The 17,261-nt window shown below is 52.8% G+C and overlaps 1 protein-coding gene across 4 annotated transcripts in view; it reads right to left on the bottom strand.

Annotated features, from left to right (window-relative positions):
* LOC144948641 (uncharacterized) overlaps window positions 1-17,261 on the bottom strand; it is a 298,072-nt gene that overhangs the window by 121,113 nt on the left and 159,698 nt on the right. The window contains exon 1 of one of the 4 annotated variants that reach the window (XM_078878265.1): window positions 11,324-11,478. The exons of the other annotated variants lie outside the window; for them this stretch is intronic. Coding sequence (XP_078734391.1) covers window positions 11,324-11,365 — 42 coding nt within the window. The 5' untranslated portion in view covers window positions 11,366-11,478. Of the gene's footprint in view, window positions 1-11,323; window positions 11,479-17,261 lie in introns of those variants that run through there. 4 annotated transcript variants of the gene reach the window in all.

Genomic DNA, 17,261 nt, shown 5'->3' on the forward strand with positions numbered 1-17,261 from the left:
TATAGCCTCAGGACTGGGAGCCAGAAAGATGTTGAACCCCGTGACCTGCGCATTGCGGGGGACGACATCGACCACAGCGCCCGTGCGTCTGGACATCAAGGAGACGAACACATAAATAAACCAAATAAATAAACCAAAATCCACAAACGGAACTGCTCGCCTCTCTCTTTAAAGGTCTTTCGGTTGACTGTCTTCAACATTTCAGAGGCAGAAGCAGTAGCAGCTGTCGCCGGCGGGCACAACGTGGCAAGATGAATTCAGAACGAGACTAAGTAGACAGCGCTGGCAATATAAACATCGCCCGTACGCGTTCGCGTATTTAGGGAACACGGAATATACAACAACAACGACGACGACAACGACGACGCGAGCGAGCGAGTCCGTGTATGCGTGGCTCACGGCTCACCGCTGAACACGATTCGCATTTTCACCGAGAAACGATTTGAATTTCCTTCCCTTCGAGATGGATAGCATTACGTGCGCCGGACATAATTTCTCGAGGATAAACAAAGTTTATGATTCTGGAATGGATGGGACCGGGGGTGGGGGGGGGATGTTGAACTTCTTTCGCACCGTACGTAGTCAACTGTGATAATCGGTAGGGGTGGGGGGGCATGATGACTCTCGTTTAAATAATCCACGGTGAACCGAGTTGCGACTTCGATTTGCATCGCTGTTCTTGATCTACCCCGCGGAAGTCGGAGACCACCACGTTATTGAGCCAACAGACGACGTTTCGGGCAACGGCCCTTCTTCAGAGCGCATACATAGAGAGGCCAGTAAACAGTCGGTGATAAGAGTTGGAGGCTGCACTTATTCACACCATGGGGCACTGATGAATTAAATTAAATTGATGGAATACAATAAACAAAATAAAACAACGCCAAAGCGATTGTTTTGTCTATTGGCACGTGACCTCGTTACTCAAATCGATTTTAACCCAAAAAAATGTCCCGATGATAATTATCGAAGCGGACACTCCCACGTATTGGAGAGAGGTCTTTTAGCAGGGTAGAAGAGTAGGCCAAGTACGGCGAGTCCTCGCTGAACGCGTGTTCACACTACAGCGCGTTTTTTGTTGTTTTGCTATAACGCGGTTCTTCCATGAGGAAACACTTCACGCAGCGCGAAACGCGCCCCGTTATAACGCGAGGTTCTGAGGCGCCGTCCATAAATGACGTCACGCACCTAGGGGGGGGGGGGTGGGGTCAGACATTCGTGACGATGTGTGACGAGGGGAGGGGGAGGTGAGAAATGTGACGTCACATCAAAATGCGCAACTTTAAATTAATATGGACAACACGTTCTACTCAATTAAATAGACGTTTTAATAAATGTTTTCTCCTATAACATCAGAGTGCAGCGCCAAATTAAATACGCGCTACAATGACAATAGTTTAAAGCATGTTTTATCTTTTTTTTTGGGAGGGGGGGGCAGAGCTTTGTGACGTCATATTTGAGGGGGGGGTCTGACTTTTTGTGACGCCGTGTGACGAGGGGCGGGGGTCAAAAATCGTCCAAAATAGCGTGACGTCATTTATGGACGGCCCCTGAGCCGCCGCCGACGAACTACTTTTTTGAGCTGAGCGGAACGATACAGTGACGCGGAATGATATCAGTAACGCGGCGGCGTACCCTCGGTTATTTGTCCCGTCGTCTTCACTGCGTGTGCATCGTAGTAATCAGTACTTCGTATCTCGTCCAACGTTGTAGTTACGTTTTTTATGAACGCGTTTTTTGTTTTGTCTTCGCTTGAACGCGGGCACTTTTCACGACCGCGTCTGCTGCCGCGTTAAGCGAGGACTACCTGTGCACCGTACCACGTGGTTGCGGTACAGCGGTGCGAGTGAGGAGGGGGGAGGAGGAGGGGAGGAGGGGGGAGGAGGGAGGAGGAGCAAGAGGAGGGAGGAGGAGGACGAGGCGGGAGGGAGGGAGGGGGCAGGAGGAGGGAGGAGGAGGGGGGGAGGAGGGGGGGAGGAGGAGGAGGGAGGAGATCACTCGCTCGACCCTTCTCTGAGCCACATGAATTCTGACATTTCCCCCCCTTCGCCTCGTCCGCCTTTGTAGCCCCGGGGGGAGGGGAGGAGGGGCGGGATTGACGGCATCTGGACGTCGATCAAAGCCACATGCGTCTCTGCGCATCTTCTTCTCGAGGCGAATGTCTCACAAATAATAATAATAATAGTGTCAACTTCGAGGCGCGCCACTCGGCCGCACGGTGTTCGATTTGGGATGTTTTTTTTGTAAGTTAATAAATAAATAAGAGCGCCTTCCAGCCGTCTCGCGATCCATCCAGAGACAAAGAAGCAAACGAGAAGAATCCTTGCGGAGCAGCGCGGCCCCGTTGCGTGTTAGCGAACGTCCCGCGGAAGCGGACACTACAGAGCCGCCTTCGAGATCCCCTCTTCTCTCGTCTTCTCGAAGAGAGAGAACGACTCAAGAATTCGTCACTGTTCTGACAGCTGATCTGTCCACCGCTGGATGAAGGCGTGTCCCATGCAGCAATGCAGAGATCGTGTGCTTTTTTGGGGGGGGGAATGTCTTCAACCAGCAGTGGATAGATCATGGCCGATGATGACGATGACGAGTATGATACTTGACTACACTCGTTGATGAGTGTAGGGAGGAATGTACACTCAAACAAAGACAAAGATCCCCCGTATAGCCTCAACATACTGTTGGGGCAAGTGCTGTTAGCGAGCACCTATGATGGCCGGAACGGTACACGAACGAGGGGGTGGGTGGCCAGCACCACGCCCGACCGCCTTTGTCTCCCTAGTGGCGATATTTACACACCGCACCAGGTACTCATTTGAGGCTGAGTCGACATAGGGGAGGCCCAGGACCGGTTCAGATAATCGTCACTGGTGTTGGCCGTGAGCGGGAATCGAATTGGGGTCACGGGGTTCGTAGCGCAGTGCGCTAACCGCTACACAACTCACACTCGCACACACAAAAGATCCCCCGTGTAGCTTAACAGACTGTAGGAGCAAATGCTGTTAGCAAGCACCTATGAAGGCCGGAACGGTACACGAACGAGGGGGGGGTGGGTGGCCAGCACCACGCCCGACCGCCTTTGTCTCCCCAGTGGCGATGTTTACACACCGTACCAGGTACTCATTTAAGGCTGAGTCGACCTAGGGGAGGCCCAGGACCGGTTCATATAATCGTCACTGGTGTTGGCCGTGAGCGGGAATCGAATTGGGGTCACGGGGTTCGTAGCGCAGCGCGCGAACCGCTACACTACTCACACAACAACCGCCATTCGCCACTGAGTGGCGGTGACGTCACCACGACGCTTGTGCCAGGCCATGTGCACCTTGAGGCCACGTGAAGTGTCGAACGCCCGCTGGCAGGAGGTCACGGGGCAGACCCAGGTGCCACGGGTCGACTGACCGAGATGACCGAGATGACTGGCTGATGCACCACCTGTGCCCCCTACTGTACCAACTTGCTGTGCTTTAGCCACCCGGCGCTCCGCTCGTTGTTGTGAGCGTCGCTCCTCCGCCCTCCGTTGTTGTTGGAGGGCGACTGCCTCCAACTGCCCAGTAGCGTCCTTCACGAGCCTCCTCCACTGAGGCCGATCTTGATACCGCTGGTACCAGTCATCGGCAAGTCCACTCAGCTCCACATCCTCCTGTACCACATCACTCCATCTCTTCTCTAGCCCGTGCCGCGCCCGTTTAGCCCCCTCGATCCGGCCGAACAAAAGCTGTTTAGGCATGCGGTGGCTGGGCATGCGGGCTACATGACCCAGCCAACGCAGCCTTGCCTGCCGGAGGAGCTCACTGATGGGACTTTGCCCAGATCTTTCAAGGACTTGTGAGCTCCTCACACAATCCAGCCTGGTTAAACCCAGGATGGATCGTAGGCAGGCCAGCCTAAATGTTTCCAACCGGTGAAGATGCTCCACTAGGGGGGTCTACGTTTCGCAAGCGTAGAGAAGGGAGGGAACGACCGTGGCCGAGAAGACCTGAAGCTTCGTGCGGAGCGACAGACCAGGTAGCTTCCACACAGCGTTATGCAACCGATGAAAAGATATTGCCGCTCGACTGATTCGGAGTGAGACCTCTGCTGATAAACTGGAGCCGGTCATAAGCACACTGCCCAGGTATGGGAAACTCTCCACTCTCTCCACAACTGCCCCATCACCAATTGGGAGTTGTGGGGGTGGAGTGTCCGATGGTACAAAATACCCAGGCAGGTGCTTAGTTTTGGTGGGGCTGATTGTAAGGCCCCACCTCTTAGTGGCATGCTCCAGTCTCAGCAGCAGCGCCTCCAACTCCTCTTCTGAATGAGCAGCTATTACCAAATCATCGGCATACATAACGTGGTTGACCAATAGGGAGCCATCCCTTGATCGCACCCGGGCGTCGATCAACCTCCCATTATATCTGTACCAAATGGAAATTCCCCCGGTACAGCTATTGAAGGCTTCACGAACTACGCAGTCGAAATAGATGTTAAATAATGTGGGAGCCAGAGGACATCCCTGTCGCACCCCAAGGTGTACAGGGAAAGGCTCCGACTCCCGGCCACGTAGTTTTACCCGGGCCCGCTCACCATCATGAAGGTCCTTAATGATCGTGAGCAGAGGGTCAGGGACTCCGAAAGCACGAAGAACAACCCAGAGCCCAGTCCTACTGATGGTATCATAGGCCTTGACCAGGTCAATAAAGCAGAGATGTAGGTCTTTTTGGAATTCACTACACCTCTGCTGTAGCAGACGGACAGAAAATATGGCATCTGTGCAGGACCGCCCTTTCCTGAAACCGCATTGGGGCTCCGCAAGCCTCTCCTCAGCGTGCCTAGCAAGGCGATGTTGAATAATCCTTGCCAGGACCTTACCCGGCACACTGAGGAGTGAGATGCCCCTGTAGTTGTTACAGTCGGTACGGTCCCCCTTCTTAAAGAGGGGGACCACCAGGGCATCCTTCCAGTCCTGCGGAACCCGTCCAGTGGTCCAGACTGTTGCTATGATGTCATATAGGGCAGTCTGTGCACAAACGCCACCCTCCCTCAGCATTTCGCTTGGGAGATCATCTCTGCCCGGTGCCTTCCCTGGTCTCAGACTCCGGATCGCCCTCAGTACTTCCTCAACAGCTGGCACCTCAGCCAGCCACTCACAGGGGGTGACCTCTTCCAATATTTGAGGCACCGCAGCCTCAGCAGGGTTATCCCCACTTTGTGCCATAATGTTTTCCTGGCTGAGAGATTTTCCCTCCCCCAGGACCTCACAGAAATGCTCAGCAAATCTGCAAACCTGTTCCTGGGGGTCGGAGATTGGATCACCGTTTTTTCCTCTAATGATGGTAATAGGTGTGGCGCTGCAGGTTACTTTTTTGATGGAGTTAAATAGTGATTTGTGATCGCGGGCCACTGAGGCAGACTCCATCTCCTCAGCAACCCGCGACCACCACCCATCCTTACAGCGCCTTACGGCTCTCCGAACCTCCGAGCGAAGGCTGCGGTAAACCTCCTCATTCTCTGACGTGGGATGCTGTAGGCGATGAGAGTGGGCCTGTCGCTTTTTCTCAATTAACCTGAACACCTCCTCTGTCAGCCAGGGTTTCTGGGGAGGTCTGGACCGCGTACCCAAAGCAGCCATTGCAGCTGCATGAGTCACAGTCTTAAACCTCGCCCATTTACCCTCGACATCAGGTGGAGTGGGGGACGATGCCAACCCCAGCTGCAAGCGATGATGAAATTCTCGCTTGCAACTTTCATCAGCTAACTGAGACCAGGCCACTTTTGGTTTGAATGGGGTCCTGGGTGTACACCCACCACCGGAGTGGAAAAATGGCAGGCGCATCTTACAGATGACTAGTCGATGGTCAGAGGGCAGATCAGCTCCACGGTAGGTCCTGGTGTCAAGGACATGGGCTCGCATCCGCTGGTCCGTCACTATGTAGTCCAGCAGATGTTCTTGCTTGGACCCGGCATGTATCCATGATGTTGTGTGGATGCGCCGATGCCGGAAGAGCGTGTTGGTAATTACAAGCCCATGGGCTGCACAAAAATCTAGCAGCCTCCTACCGTTATTATTGAGCTGATCTGGCCCATGCCTTCCAATCACTCCAGACCAGGTGCCAGCATCATGACCAACTCGGGCATTGAAGTCACCCAACAAGATGACTCTGTCCCGAGTGGCCACTTTAGCCAGCACCTGTGACAGGAGGTCATAGAAAGCGTCTGACTCATCGGCTTTGCCTGCATCCCTCCACAGATGTTCGTCTTCGGTGGGGGCATAAGTAACCACGACCACCACTCCTCGCCTCTGATTGATGGGAAGGCGAGCCCAAAGTATCCTGGGGCTTACAGCTTCCCACACCTCACCGCCACGCTCCCACGCCCCCTTCATTCTTTTGTTCAGAAGAAGAGCCACACCCTGTTGTTTGGCAGTCTCCTGCCCCGAGTAGAGGACTGTCCACCCCTCATGGTGGCAGGATCCAGAACCGGTCCACCGGACCTCCTGAATGCCACAAAGATCCAGGCGGTACCGGTCCAGCTCCCGACAGAGGAGTGGCAGCCTCTCCTCCGCAGTGAGCGTTCGAACATTCCACGTGGCCATCCGCAATGGTTTTTCGTTGTTTCTGGAGGAGCCCCGAGGGTGAAAATTCAATCTCCTGGCTCCGCCAAATGGGGTTTGGCCAGGAGACGTCATAAAAGCCTGACCCCCCGGGGCCTCCGGCACAAGCTTATTAGTTACAGGTTTATGTTTAATTCGTAGTTTAGTGGTGGTTAATTGAAGGTGGAGGGGTTACCAGCCCCTCGCACCCGTCCAGAGCCCCCGTTTAGCCACTGTGGTGGTCACAGACGCCATGAGGGGAGAGGCCAATGGGCATTGGCCCTCCCCCCACCGCACTGCCCACGACAGTGTTGCCCGTCCGGCACCGCGAGGAGGTAGGAGGTTGTTTTTCCGGACACACACACTTGCACACACACACACACACTCGCACACACACTTGCACACTCACACACACTTGCACACTCACACACACACACAACTGCACACTCGTGCACACACACTCAGACACACACTCGGTGGTGGTGGGCGGAGAGTGAAGGCGACCCTGGCAGTGGCAGAACCGGGACCCATGGCACAAAGCCCTCCCTTGTGCTGAGTGGAAGCATTCCAGGTGACAGAGGCTGCTTCAGAGATCAAATTCCAGTTCGGCGAATGTGCCAATAGCGTGCGCCAGAGCTGCGATGCGCCACGGCGATTTAGGGATGTGCTGTCGCGTGCAGTTACGGCTCGGCGTCCGACGTTTCGCTCCACGTGCCGGGTGGGGGCTGCTTGAGGAACTGAAGAACACTCAATTGAAGAGTCCTAGTTGTGTGCACAAGAGGGTCGCTTGAAGAAGCGATCTCAGAGACAGCTCTGGAGTGTCCGCTTCCGCGAGAAATTGTCTAGAACACGAAGAGGTTCCACTGCTAAACAGTTAATTAATTCTACTTTGGCGAGATGCGGATTACGCAATCACGAGAAAATGTGAACACATTTATGTATTTTTCCATTTAAAACGTTAATGAGCGTTGAGGCATTGCGGCTTTGGTGCCCATGCCCTACTTACAGCCCTGCAGAACAACTGCTGTTGACTTCCCCAGATAATGGTACTGATTGTATCGACCCGGGGATAGATGATGGGCTGAGTCACCCCGACCCCCGTTCTCCATCAACAAGGATTTGAACTCGCAACTTTCCGACTGTGAGCATTTTGCTCCGGGCCACGTGGCTAGATTCACAACAACGAGTTCTGACCTCACTCGGCTGCGTGCCCCTTGCGATGATCAAGCGCCTCTGCCCGGACTCATCGTCACCGACACGACCAGACGCGAGGTCAGGTCACGAGGTCAGGTCACGAGGTGAGGTCACGGCGGGCAGCGAGAGAGGGGGTGGGTGGCGGAAGAGGGGAGGGGCGTGGAGGAGGAGGTGGTGGGTGGGGGTTAGGGCGATCACGATTTTATTTTATTTTTGAAAAAGGCCCCGGTATTAATAAAATTAATTTTAAAATAAACATTTATACGTAAATTGTTTTCTCTCGAGTAAATAACCAACTGAGACCCAGAATATCAACGACACGGTGACTTCTCCCGTCCGGATCAAAACAAAGTAAAAACGAAAACCCGGCGCACTCCGCCTGGATCCCGGAGCGCTTCGCAACGCGCGTGCCGATGGCCCTGAATTGGCGGTACGGAGCGCTACGGGGGAGACGGACGCCATGGACAAGTATTACTTCCCTGCACCCGTTTCTGTCTCCAGGGTTTTATTTTTTCGAGAAACGCCTCTGATGAACACGGCCGGTTTCCCTCCGGGCGAGTGCGCGATAGCATTGCGGCGTCACACGAACGTCTCAATCATAAACCATCGTCTCGATCATAAACCATTCATCCTCGCAGGAGCATAAACCATCGTCACGCAAACTCCGGTTATCATCGCAGGAGCAGCGGCTTTTGGCTAGCCTATCAACAAAGGCGGTCACCGCTTCTGCGATCGTCTGGAACGCTCTTCCTTCCGATATCAGGAGGGCACTGGGAGCTGTGCACTTGTAAATCATCTAAAATGACAAACTCACGTTTTGTTTGACTATTTGTTTCGTGTGATTAGTTTGTTGTCCTTCCCCCGCACCTGCGATTAGCACGCTTTGGCTACGTACGGTTGCGAAATAAGTTCAACGTGCATACATTTAATTAAATTTTATTTCAGTTACATTTATTAAGCTATAACCATGTGAGCCATGCGGCTCTTGACTCGGGTGCAACCGCAACAAAACAAAAACATGAACAAGAAACATCTGAAAGTGACTACGCGCAAACAGAAAAATCCTGGAAAAAACAGCAAAGCCTTCCAGAAAAAAACACCGCATTTCAACGCTGTGTGAAAAAATCCCAGTGGGATGCAAGTCAAACAATAACAACCATTAAGATGATGTAGATTAAAGTTATCAGGCCAACTCTGTACTACAACAAACAAGCATGGTCAGACCAAACCGTCCTCAAAATCACCAAAATAAAGCCACAAAAACATACACTGCCATGTCACGACCGTGTCTCTCCGTTTGCGGTAACTTTGATCCGCCACTGGGGTCACGGGCTGGACAAGATCTCCCGTGTGACTAATGCATCGCTGTTGCACCCGTGAGTTCGTTCCCACATTCTCTCCAGCCTGCAGTGTCCTGTAGCTGCCGCGGCTGCCAGCGGCTCTTGGTGACTGTGATTCGTCCACGTGAAGGAGCTGCTTAGCACAACGGGAGCTTTGTCAGACTAAAACTAAAGTATTGAAACAGTTTTTTTCTATATTTTACCAGGTAAGACCCACAGTTCTATTTCAGAAGCCCAACGAAGTGGCTTATCAAGTGCAAATGTATAACTAGCATGTGCTCTAAATGCACGTTGATCCTAAATGTGCAAGAACAAAACCGGCGGAACCGGGGAAACATCATCCACGCGACCACGGGTAGAGAGACTTTTGACTTTTAAACAACTTTTATTGCCGCCAGCAGCAACAGCACTGGAGGCGATTCCGATATGAAATACACAGTCACCAGCAATCAAATAATCGCTATAAATCAACGTGCTGTGGCGCAAAAATGCAGCGCGCACAACACGAAAGAAAAGTCACGTGGTGGTGAGAGAGACACGCAAACTGCAAATATAGAGCCGGCGTCAGGGTTGGGATCGAACCCACGACCTCCTGTGTACCAGTCGAGGTAGTTAACATCTCTTAGCCACCGCCGAGGGTTCTGGAGGTGAGAATATTTCTCAGCAGTGGAAGAGAGAAGGCGATGCTGATCACCATCATCATCGTCATTGTAACTCAGCTGACAAAACAAACCTAGAAGCCACTGAGTGTAATTTACGAATGTAACGAGAGATTAGATTTTGGTTATTTGTTACCGAGAGAAACAGAGAGAGAGACGCAGACGTAACTATACAAATAAGAAGGCTGCTAAACGAGAGCAGAGAGAGAGCGAGAGTAAGAGAGTGAGATGGGTGTTTACATAAAGCAAAGTTATTTAAAAAAAAGAAAACAAAATAAAAAATTACGAAATAATGAACGAAGCAAAGTGCCGACTACACCGAGCATCTTATTGTTCCCCCTGATCGTAAAAAAAAGAGAGAGCGAGAGAGACATGCAACGGAATCGAGTTGACAATTCACTCCGGCAGTGGATGAATCCCGAGTGCGACCCGGTGCTGTCACTCTCTCTGCTCTTGCGACAAAGGCGACGGGGCAGCCGGGGGGGGAGGGGAGGCGACTGTCTGTGATCGCCCCGCGGTATAACTCGAGACAGGGGGGGGGGATGCACAGGGGACTCGTGGTTGCGCAACCGCGCTCCGTGTAATCACAGCGAGCGCGGAGAACTTCCTCAAGTCTCCTTCTCAAGTTCTCTTGCCCCAAGGCCAGACCCAGGCGTGGCTCAATGGCCTTGGCAGGGAATCGAACCTTGGTGTGCTTTGGTTTTGTTTGATTTTTTTTTGGGGGGAGGGGGCGGTGGGGGTTTGGTAACAGGCAAAATTCCATTGGGCCATGAATGTCCTCATTCCATGGGGCGACCGACCTGGCGACACCATAGACGCCTGGTTTTAAAATAATTCCACGGTCGTACATTCGCACCGTGCAAGCAACGCACACACACACACCACAACAGGGCTGGTAAATCACATCGCAGGCAAAGTGTCGCGTGTGCAACTGTACCCCGCTAGGTAAGATTGCCAAAAACAAAACGGGTCGAGCCTTAAACCCTTCAAAGCATAACGATCAATTGGCGTGGACACGAGAATGTGGCCAAGCCAGACCGCCTTTGTCTCCCCACAATTGACCCACACCACATCAGGTACTCATTTAAGGCTGAGTGGACCAAGGGGAAGGTGGTCTACATACAGGTTCACATACGTGTCACCGATGTTGGCCTTGAGTGAAAATCGAACTCGGGTCGCCGGGTTTCAGAGTGCAGTGCATTAAACACCCCCCCCCCCCCCCAACTCTTTGTTAACGCGCTACGAATCCGGCCACCCGAGTTCGATTCCCGCTCGCGACCGATGAATCTTGGCAAATATTTTCAACCGGTCCGGGGGCCTCTCTCATAGGTCCACTCAGCCTAAAATAAGTGCAAAAACATCGCCACGAGGGAGACAGAGGCGGCCGGGCGTGGTGTTGACCACCAAACCCCTCGTGTGTCAAATAGGTGCTACTCGCTAAGCAGCACTTGCCCCCAACATTCCGTTGAAGGCTATACTGGCGGGGGTGGATCTTTGTCTTTGTCAGTGCACTGCTGCACGCAGCCACGAGCAGAGAGAGTGGACGCATCGGTAAAACTTACCCGACTCGCATCGCGAGACGCTCCCTCCTCCTGCTGCTCCATCACCCCTTGAACCTCTTGGGACGCGCGTAGTCGGCCCCCTCACTCCGAGCGTGTCGCTGAGGCTATACGGGGGATCTTTGTCTTTGGATTTTCACACCACCCGTCTCCTACACCGCTCTCCTATTCCTTCCCCTGCTCCTTCTCCTCTCTCCCTCCCTAAACTACTCTTTTCCACATGGTATTAGCCCCCCGCCCCACACTGATTATATATATTTTAATACCTCTCCAATATCGCAATCACCGTTAACTCCGATCGTTAGAGTGGTAACGGCAGCGGCAGCAGCAGCACATTGTACAACGTGTCGAGTGAACGAACTTGGTACAAACTCGCCCACGTCTCTCTCACTCTCTCCTCTCTCTCTCTCTCGGGCTCAAAGGAACTGAGTGAATAGAGACCAGGGCAGTGTTACTTGTGTCACCCAACACTCCACCCCTCCCCATCACCCACACACCAAAGACAAAGATCTCCCCTGTAGCCTCTCAGCAGACTGTTGGGGCAAGTGCTGCTGCGAGTGAGGCGTCTTTTCGTTCAGGTCGGTGACGGCGCACAAGTTGAATGGGTGACCAACAGCAACCAAGCCCGCCCGTCCGCCTTTGTCTCCCCACGGTGCTGACGTCATATACACATCGAACAAAATACACATTTAAGGCTGAGTCGACCTGCCGGAGGCCCATGACCCGGTTGGGATATTCGGTTCGTCGGTGTTGGCCGTGAGCTGGAATCGAACCCGGGTGGCAGGGTTGGTTGTGCAGCGCGCTAACCCCTGCGCCACCGCTCCCCCCCCCCCCACACACAAAAACACAGCACCCCCACACCCACACATTGCCTCTCCCAGACCCAGGCCCCCTTTACAAATCACTCTCAAAGAGGTCCCAGTTATGAGAGCACTGGGCGATACCATGTGAGGATGGTGATGGGGGTGTCTATGTGTGTCCGTGTGTGATGCTGGCCTGGGTCTGTCCCGCGACCTCGTGTCACTTCACGTCGTTAGCCTCAAAGGTGCACCTGGCCTGGCACAGGCGCCGTGGTGACGTCACCGTCACTTCGAGGCGAAGGGCGGGGTATTTTGGTGTTGGCCACTCATCCCATTCGTGTGTCGTGCCGGCCTTCATAGGTGCACGCTAAGCAGCACTTGCCCTAACAGTCTGTTAGATGCTATGTGGAGGGATCTTTGTCTTTGATGCTCACGCAAACATCCCACACATAGCATTAAACTGACTGTTCGGGCAGGTGCTGCTTCGCGTATAGACTAAACACACTTCTTTGAGCGGTGTCTTCGAAAGCGGTCCAGAGTTTGCGCGTCGCTGAATCAATGCTCTGCTGGAATGATTCACTGCCCCGAGGCAGGTAGTGGTGCCGATGGGGTTGTGTAAAAAAAATAAGGTGAATGTTTTTTTGCGTGGAGATACGGATAAACGAAGGAGGCCGATTGCCTGCTTATCTAAGTTATTGATTGACGGACTGAGTAAGTGAGTGACGGACGGATGGACAAGCCCCAGGGCCAGACGGATGGAGAGGTCGGTGGGGGATCGGAACAACATTTGGAGGGAGACCTCCCCCATCGTCTCCTCAGCCATGTGGCGCCGAGAGGGGGCGAGCGGGGGGGGGTAGCGAAGGGGGCTGACCCCCCCCTCCCACCATCTCCCCCCTCCGCCTCCCTCTTCAACCTCCCCCCACCACCCCCCAGCTCCACGCGCCACGAACGCTGCGCTGAGTAATTAATCTTGCCCCAACACGTTTCTCATCATTACGGGATGCCTCGTGCCATTAGCGGGGCCGATCTGTGCGCGCCCTCTCTACCCCCCCCTACCACCACCACCCCTCTCTCTCCCAGCCAGTTCGTAAGCGGCGCTGCTATTTGGGGTCACGCGCGGAGAGGCCCTCCCATCAATCAAAGGTTGAGAAGCAGCAGGATTGGCGAATGCCCTTCTGCTTTGGTGGCGCGGCCCCGACGGTTGCGCGTTCGTTCGCTCGCCACTCGATGTGCGTTGAACTGCTTTTGCACCGTACGTAGCCGACCGTGCGAATCGGAGGTGCGTGCAGAGCGTCGCGGAACGAAGCTGTCCTGATTGATACTGCGAGCGTCGTCATGATCATCATCATCGTGATCATCAGCAAAAGCAAGATCATCATACACAGCATCATCATCATCATCCACTGTATGAGTTTATGGGTCTCTATGTAAGCCCTTGCATCATCATCGACTGTTTGAGTCTATGGGTCTCTGTGTGAGTTGATAGATCTCTATGTGAGTCCATGCATCTTTACGTGAGTCTATGGGTCTCTGTGTGAGTTAGTGGTTCTCTATGTGAGTCCATTAATCTTTACGTGATTCTATGGGTATCTGTGTGAGTCTATGGGTCTCTGTGTGAGCTGATCGGTCTCTGTGTGAGTCTATGGGTCTCTGTGTGAGTCTATGGGTCTCTGTGTGAGTTGGTGGTTCTCTATGTGAGTCCATGAATCTTTACGTGAGTCTATGGGTCTCTGTGTGAGTCTATGGGTCTCTGTGTGAGTCTATGGGTCTCTGTGTGAGTCTATGGGTCCCTGTTTGAGTCTGTGGGTCTGTGTGACTTTAAACTTGTCGTTTGCTCAACTCGCAAATTACCCGCCAATTACTTACTCAATTGGGATTACACAGCAGCAGCAAATATCACTCATGCCCCCAGGGCACTCTTGTGAATGAGACTCCTCTCATCCTGGTCTCCCCCTACTGGCACACTTATGCCCCCAGGGCACTCTTGCGAATGTGACTCCTCTTATCCTGGTCTCCCCCTACTGACACACTCATGCCCCCAGGGCACTCTTGCGAATGTGACTCCTCTTATCCTGGCCTCCCCTTACTGGCACACTTATGCCCCCAGGGCACTCTTGCGAATGTGACTCCTCTTATCCTGGTCTCCCGCTACTGACACACTCATGCCCCCAGGGCACTCTTGCGAATGTGACTCCTCTTATCCTGGCCTCCCCCTACTGGCACACTTATGCCCCCAGGGCACTCTTGCGAATGAGACTCCTCATCCTGGTCTCCCCCTACTGGCACACTGATGCCCCCAGGGCATTCTTGCGAATGAGACTCCTCTCATCCTGGTCTCCCCTTACCGGCACACTAATGCCCCCAGGGCACTCTTGCGAATGGCACACTCATGCCCGCCAGGGCACTCGTGCCACGGAATTAAAAACTGAAAGTGGAACTTGAGCTTGGCGTTCGTCGGCGCCGTGGCACAGTGCGCGTGCACCACTCGCCACGACAAAAGGCTCCATTCGGAAACAACTCCCAGCGGAGTCCCACGGAAGCGGATGTCACAGAGCTCCTTCTTGAGATTCCTTCAAGTGACCTCTGGCCCACGCAGCATGGGTCAGCATGTTCCCATCCACCCCGCTATAGATCGTAACAATGTGTGGCCTTCACAGAAACAAACATACTCTTTGGTTCTTTCGGCAAAGTCACGTAGAAATAATTATTTTTTCTTTTTACTTGACTTTACCGAAAGTAATTCCTGTAGTCACGAAAACTTCGAATCTGGTTAGAGAAAAAAAATGTACATATATGTAATATAATATGCGACATTTCGGGTAATGTCCCTTATTCTTAGCACATACATGGACAGGCCAGAGATACAGAGTTAGTAAGGGCCTCGCTGTGTATGTGCTATGAAGAAGGGTCGTTTCCCGAAACGTCGCCTATCATATTTGTTTTATTTTAAGGCGACGCACAGTGTTGTTGATGAATCTGTTGACTTTTTGTGTGTTTGCTATTTATGCTTGTAAACAACTGCTGATGCAGCAGCGTCACTAATTAATCTGCTAAAGATAGTAATTAACGTTGGTCGCTTGCCATTCGTAAATCTTAGAACTGGAATTTAGCCAAACTAAGCACAAAGCCAATTTATTTGTTTAAAGGCGATGGGGAGTTGTTTGTGTTCAGTCGTTGGTTACAGACCTGAGACCGTGGCCTTTTTATTAGTTTTTTTATTTTAATAAATAAATCGGAGCCACGTGTCAATCCACTGCTGGATGGAAGAGGCCTGGACACGTCCCGAGCGGTGGCAGGATGTACGAACAATGTAGGGCGTGGTGGGGGCTGCTCAACGCTACGAATAGTTGCAAGCCCCCCTCAATCACCCTCTCCCCCACGCAAAAAACCTCACCCCGCCCCCCACCCATGAACCCCCACCCCCCTCGCCCTCTCCTCGCAAAGTCCGGATTTTCCCTCCACATTTAGAATCAACGTGCGTTTAGAGTAGGTCGCTGCTATAAATGGCCAGGTCGCTTCTGAAAGAAAAAAAAACGACATCGCTCCGTTGGGCTTTACCAGGTTACGTAAAAAAAATTGATTAGTTTCGTTTTAGTTTCAAAGTGAGTCGAGCCAAGGATGTAATGCACGGGGACGTAGAGAGAGGGATTTGGAGAGGTTCGAGGAAATTAGAGGAGTGGGGGATGAGAGGAAGACGATGGGGACGGAGGAGAGGAACGGTAGCACAGGGGTCACGAGAGGCTATAAGTTCATAGTGCTGCTGATCATTACACCACTGGGCAAAAATAAATCATTTGAGAGCGAGATATACGGGGTGCTTTAAATATGTTTGAACACTTATATGGGATTATAGTTTTTAGTGGAAAAAGAACGGATAATACACTGTAACATGACAAAAATAAATTATGTTAAACGCTTTAAAAAGTCAAAGAGACTCCACTTTAATGCCATCGTTGTCAAAACATGCTTGGAATCTTCTCCAGGTGGTCTCCAGAGCCAGGAGGCAGCACATTTCTCGTGGCACTGTTGCAAATTCTCAGAAGTGTTAACATGTTTTTGAAGCGCCCTGTATTCCTTGTCGCCCTCTGTTCCAAAGTGTTCAAAAACTCAGTGAAGTTTTGAGAATGTCAACAACGTTGTTGCTGTAACCAACACTATGTGGGGCGTACAGCGAGGTCGTGAGGCTGCGCTGATGAGACCCGGAGTGGCGACACCGGAACGCAGGTTAAGTGCTTCAATAAACGACTACCGCCAGGTTAACGTGAACTCACACGGGCACATGGCCGTGGGATTATAAAACTTGTAAAGTGTATTTTGGTTTTACGTCGAGTTGCTGAACGGAAGGAAGGTGTCGATCTAGTTGCAACGCCGGGAGAATTTGGGGTTCTGGGGGTTCAAGGTTGGATTGGGTGGGTGGGTGCCAGCGAGACAAGATTTATTGTGTCGTAGAAAATAAACGCGGTTCTGCCTTTGTCTCCACGTTCACAATGCAAGGGGTGAGAGACACTAACACAGCTGCTGCATGGGGCCGCACCCCGACAGCCAACACCATCATCAGGGACACCACCAGCACCATTACAGCCACAACTATCGCGCAACAACCACATTCCCGATTTTAACACCACCCAAGACAAAGATCCCCCGTGTAGCCTTAACAGACGGTAGGAGCAAGTGCTGTTAGCGAGTGGCAGCTATGAAGGCCGGCACCGGCACACGAGGGAGTGGGTGGCCAGCATGGGGCCCGACCACCTTTGTCTCCCCAGTGGCGATGTTTACACATGGCACCAGGTACTCATTTGAGGCCGAGTCGACCTAGGGGAGGCCCAGGACCGGTTAAGACAATCGTCACTGGTGTTGGTGTCCGTGAGCGGGAATCGAACTGGGGTGGCCGGGTTCGTAGCGCAGCGCGCTAACCGCTACACCACCGCTCCCCAAACCACCACCACCCCTACCACCCCCCCCACCATCACCACCCTCACTCACCATCACCACCACCATCACCCCCAGCCCACGGCTCACAGCCCCGAGGTCCCGCTTGTTGTGGCCCAGCCCCTGGCTCCCCATCGTGGTCACCTCCCGCTGTGGGCCCTCTCTGCTCAAACCACGCGGCTACATTCATATAATGCCACTCCCACTACATT

The sequence above is a fragment of the Lampetra fluviatilis genome, chromosome 50 (assembly GCF_964198595.1).
Source record: "Lampetra fluviatilis chromosome 50, kcLamFluv1.1, whole genome shotgun sequence".
In the NCBI taxonomy this organism is placed as follows: domain Eukaryota; kingdom Metazoa; phylum Chordata; class Hyperoartia; order Petromyzontiformes; family Petromyzontidae; genus Lampetra; species Lampetra fluviatilis.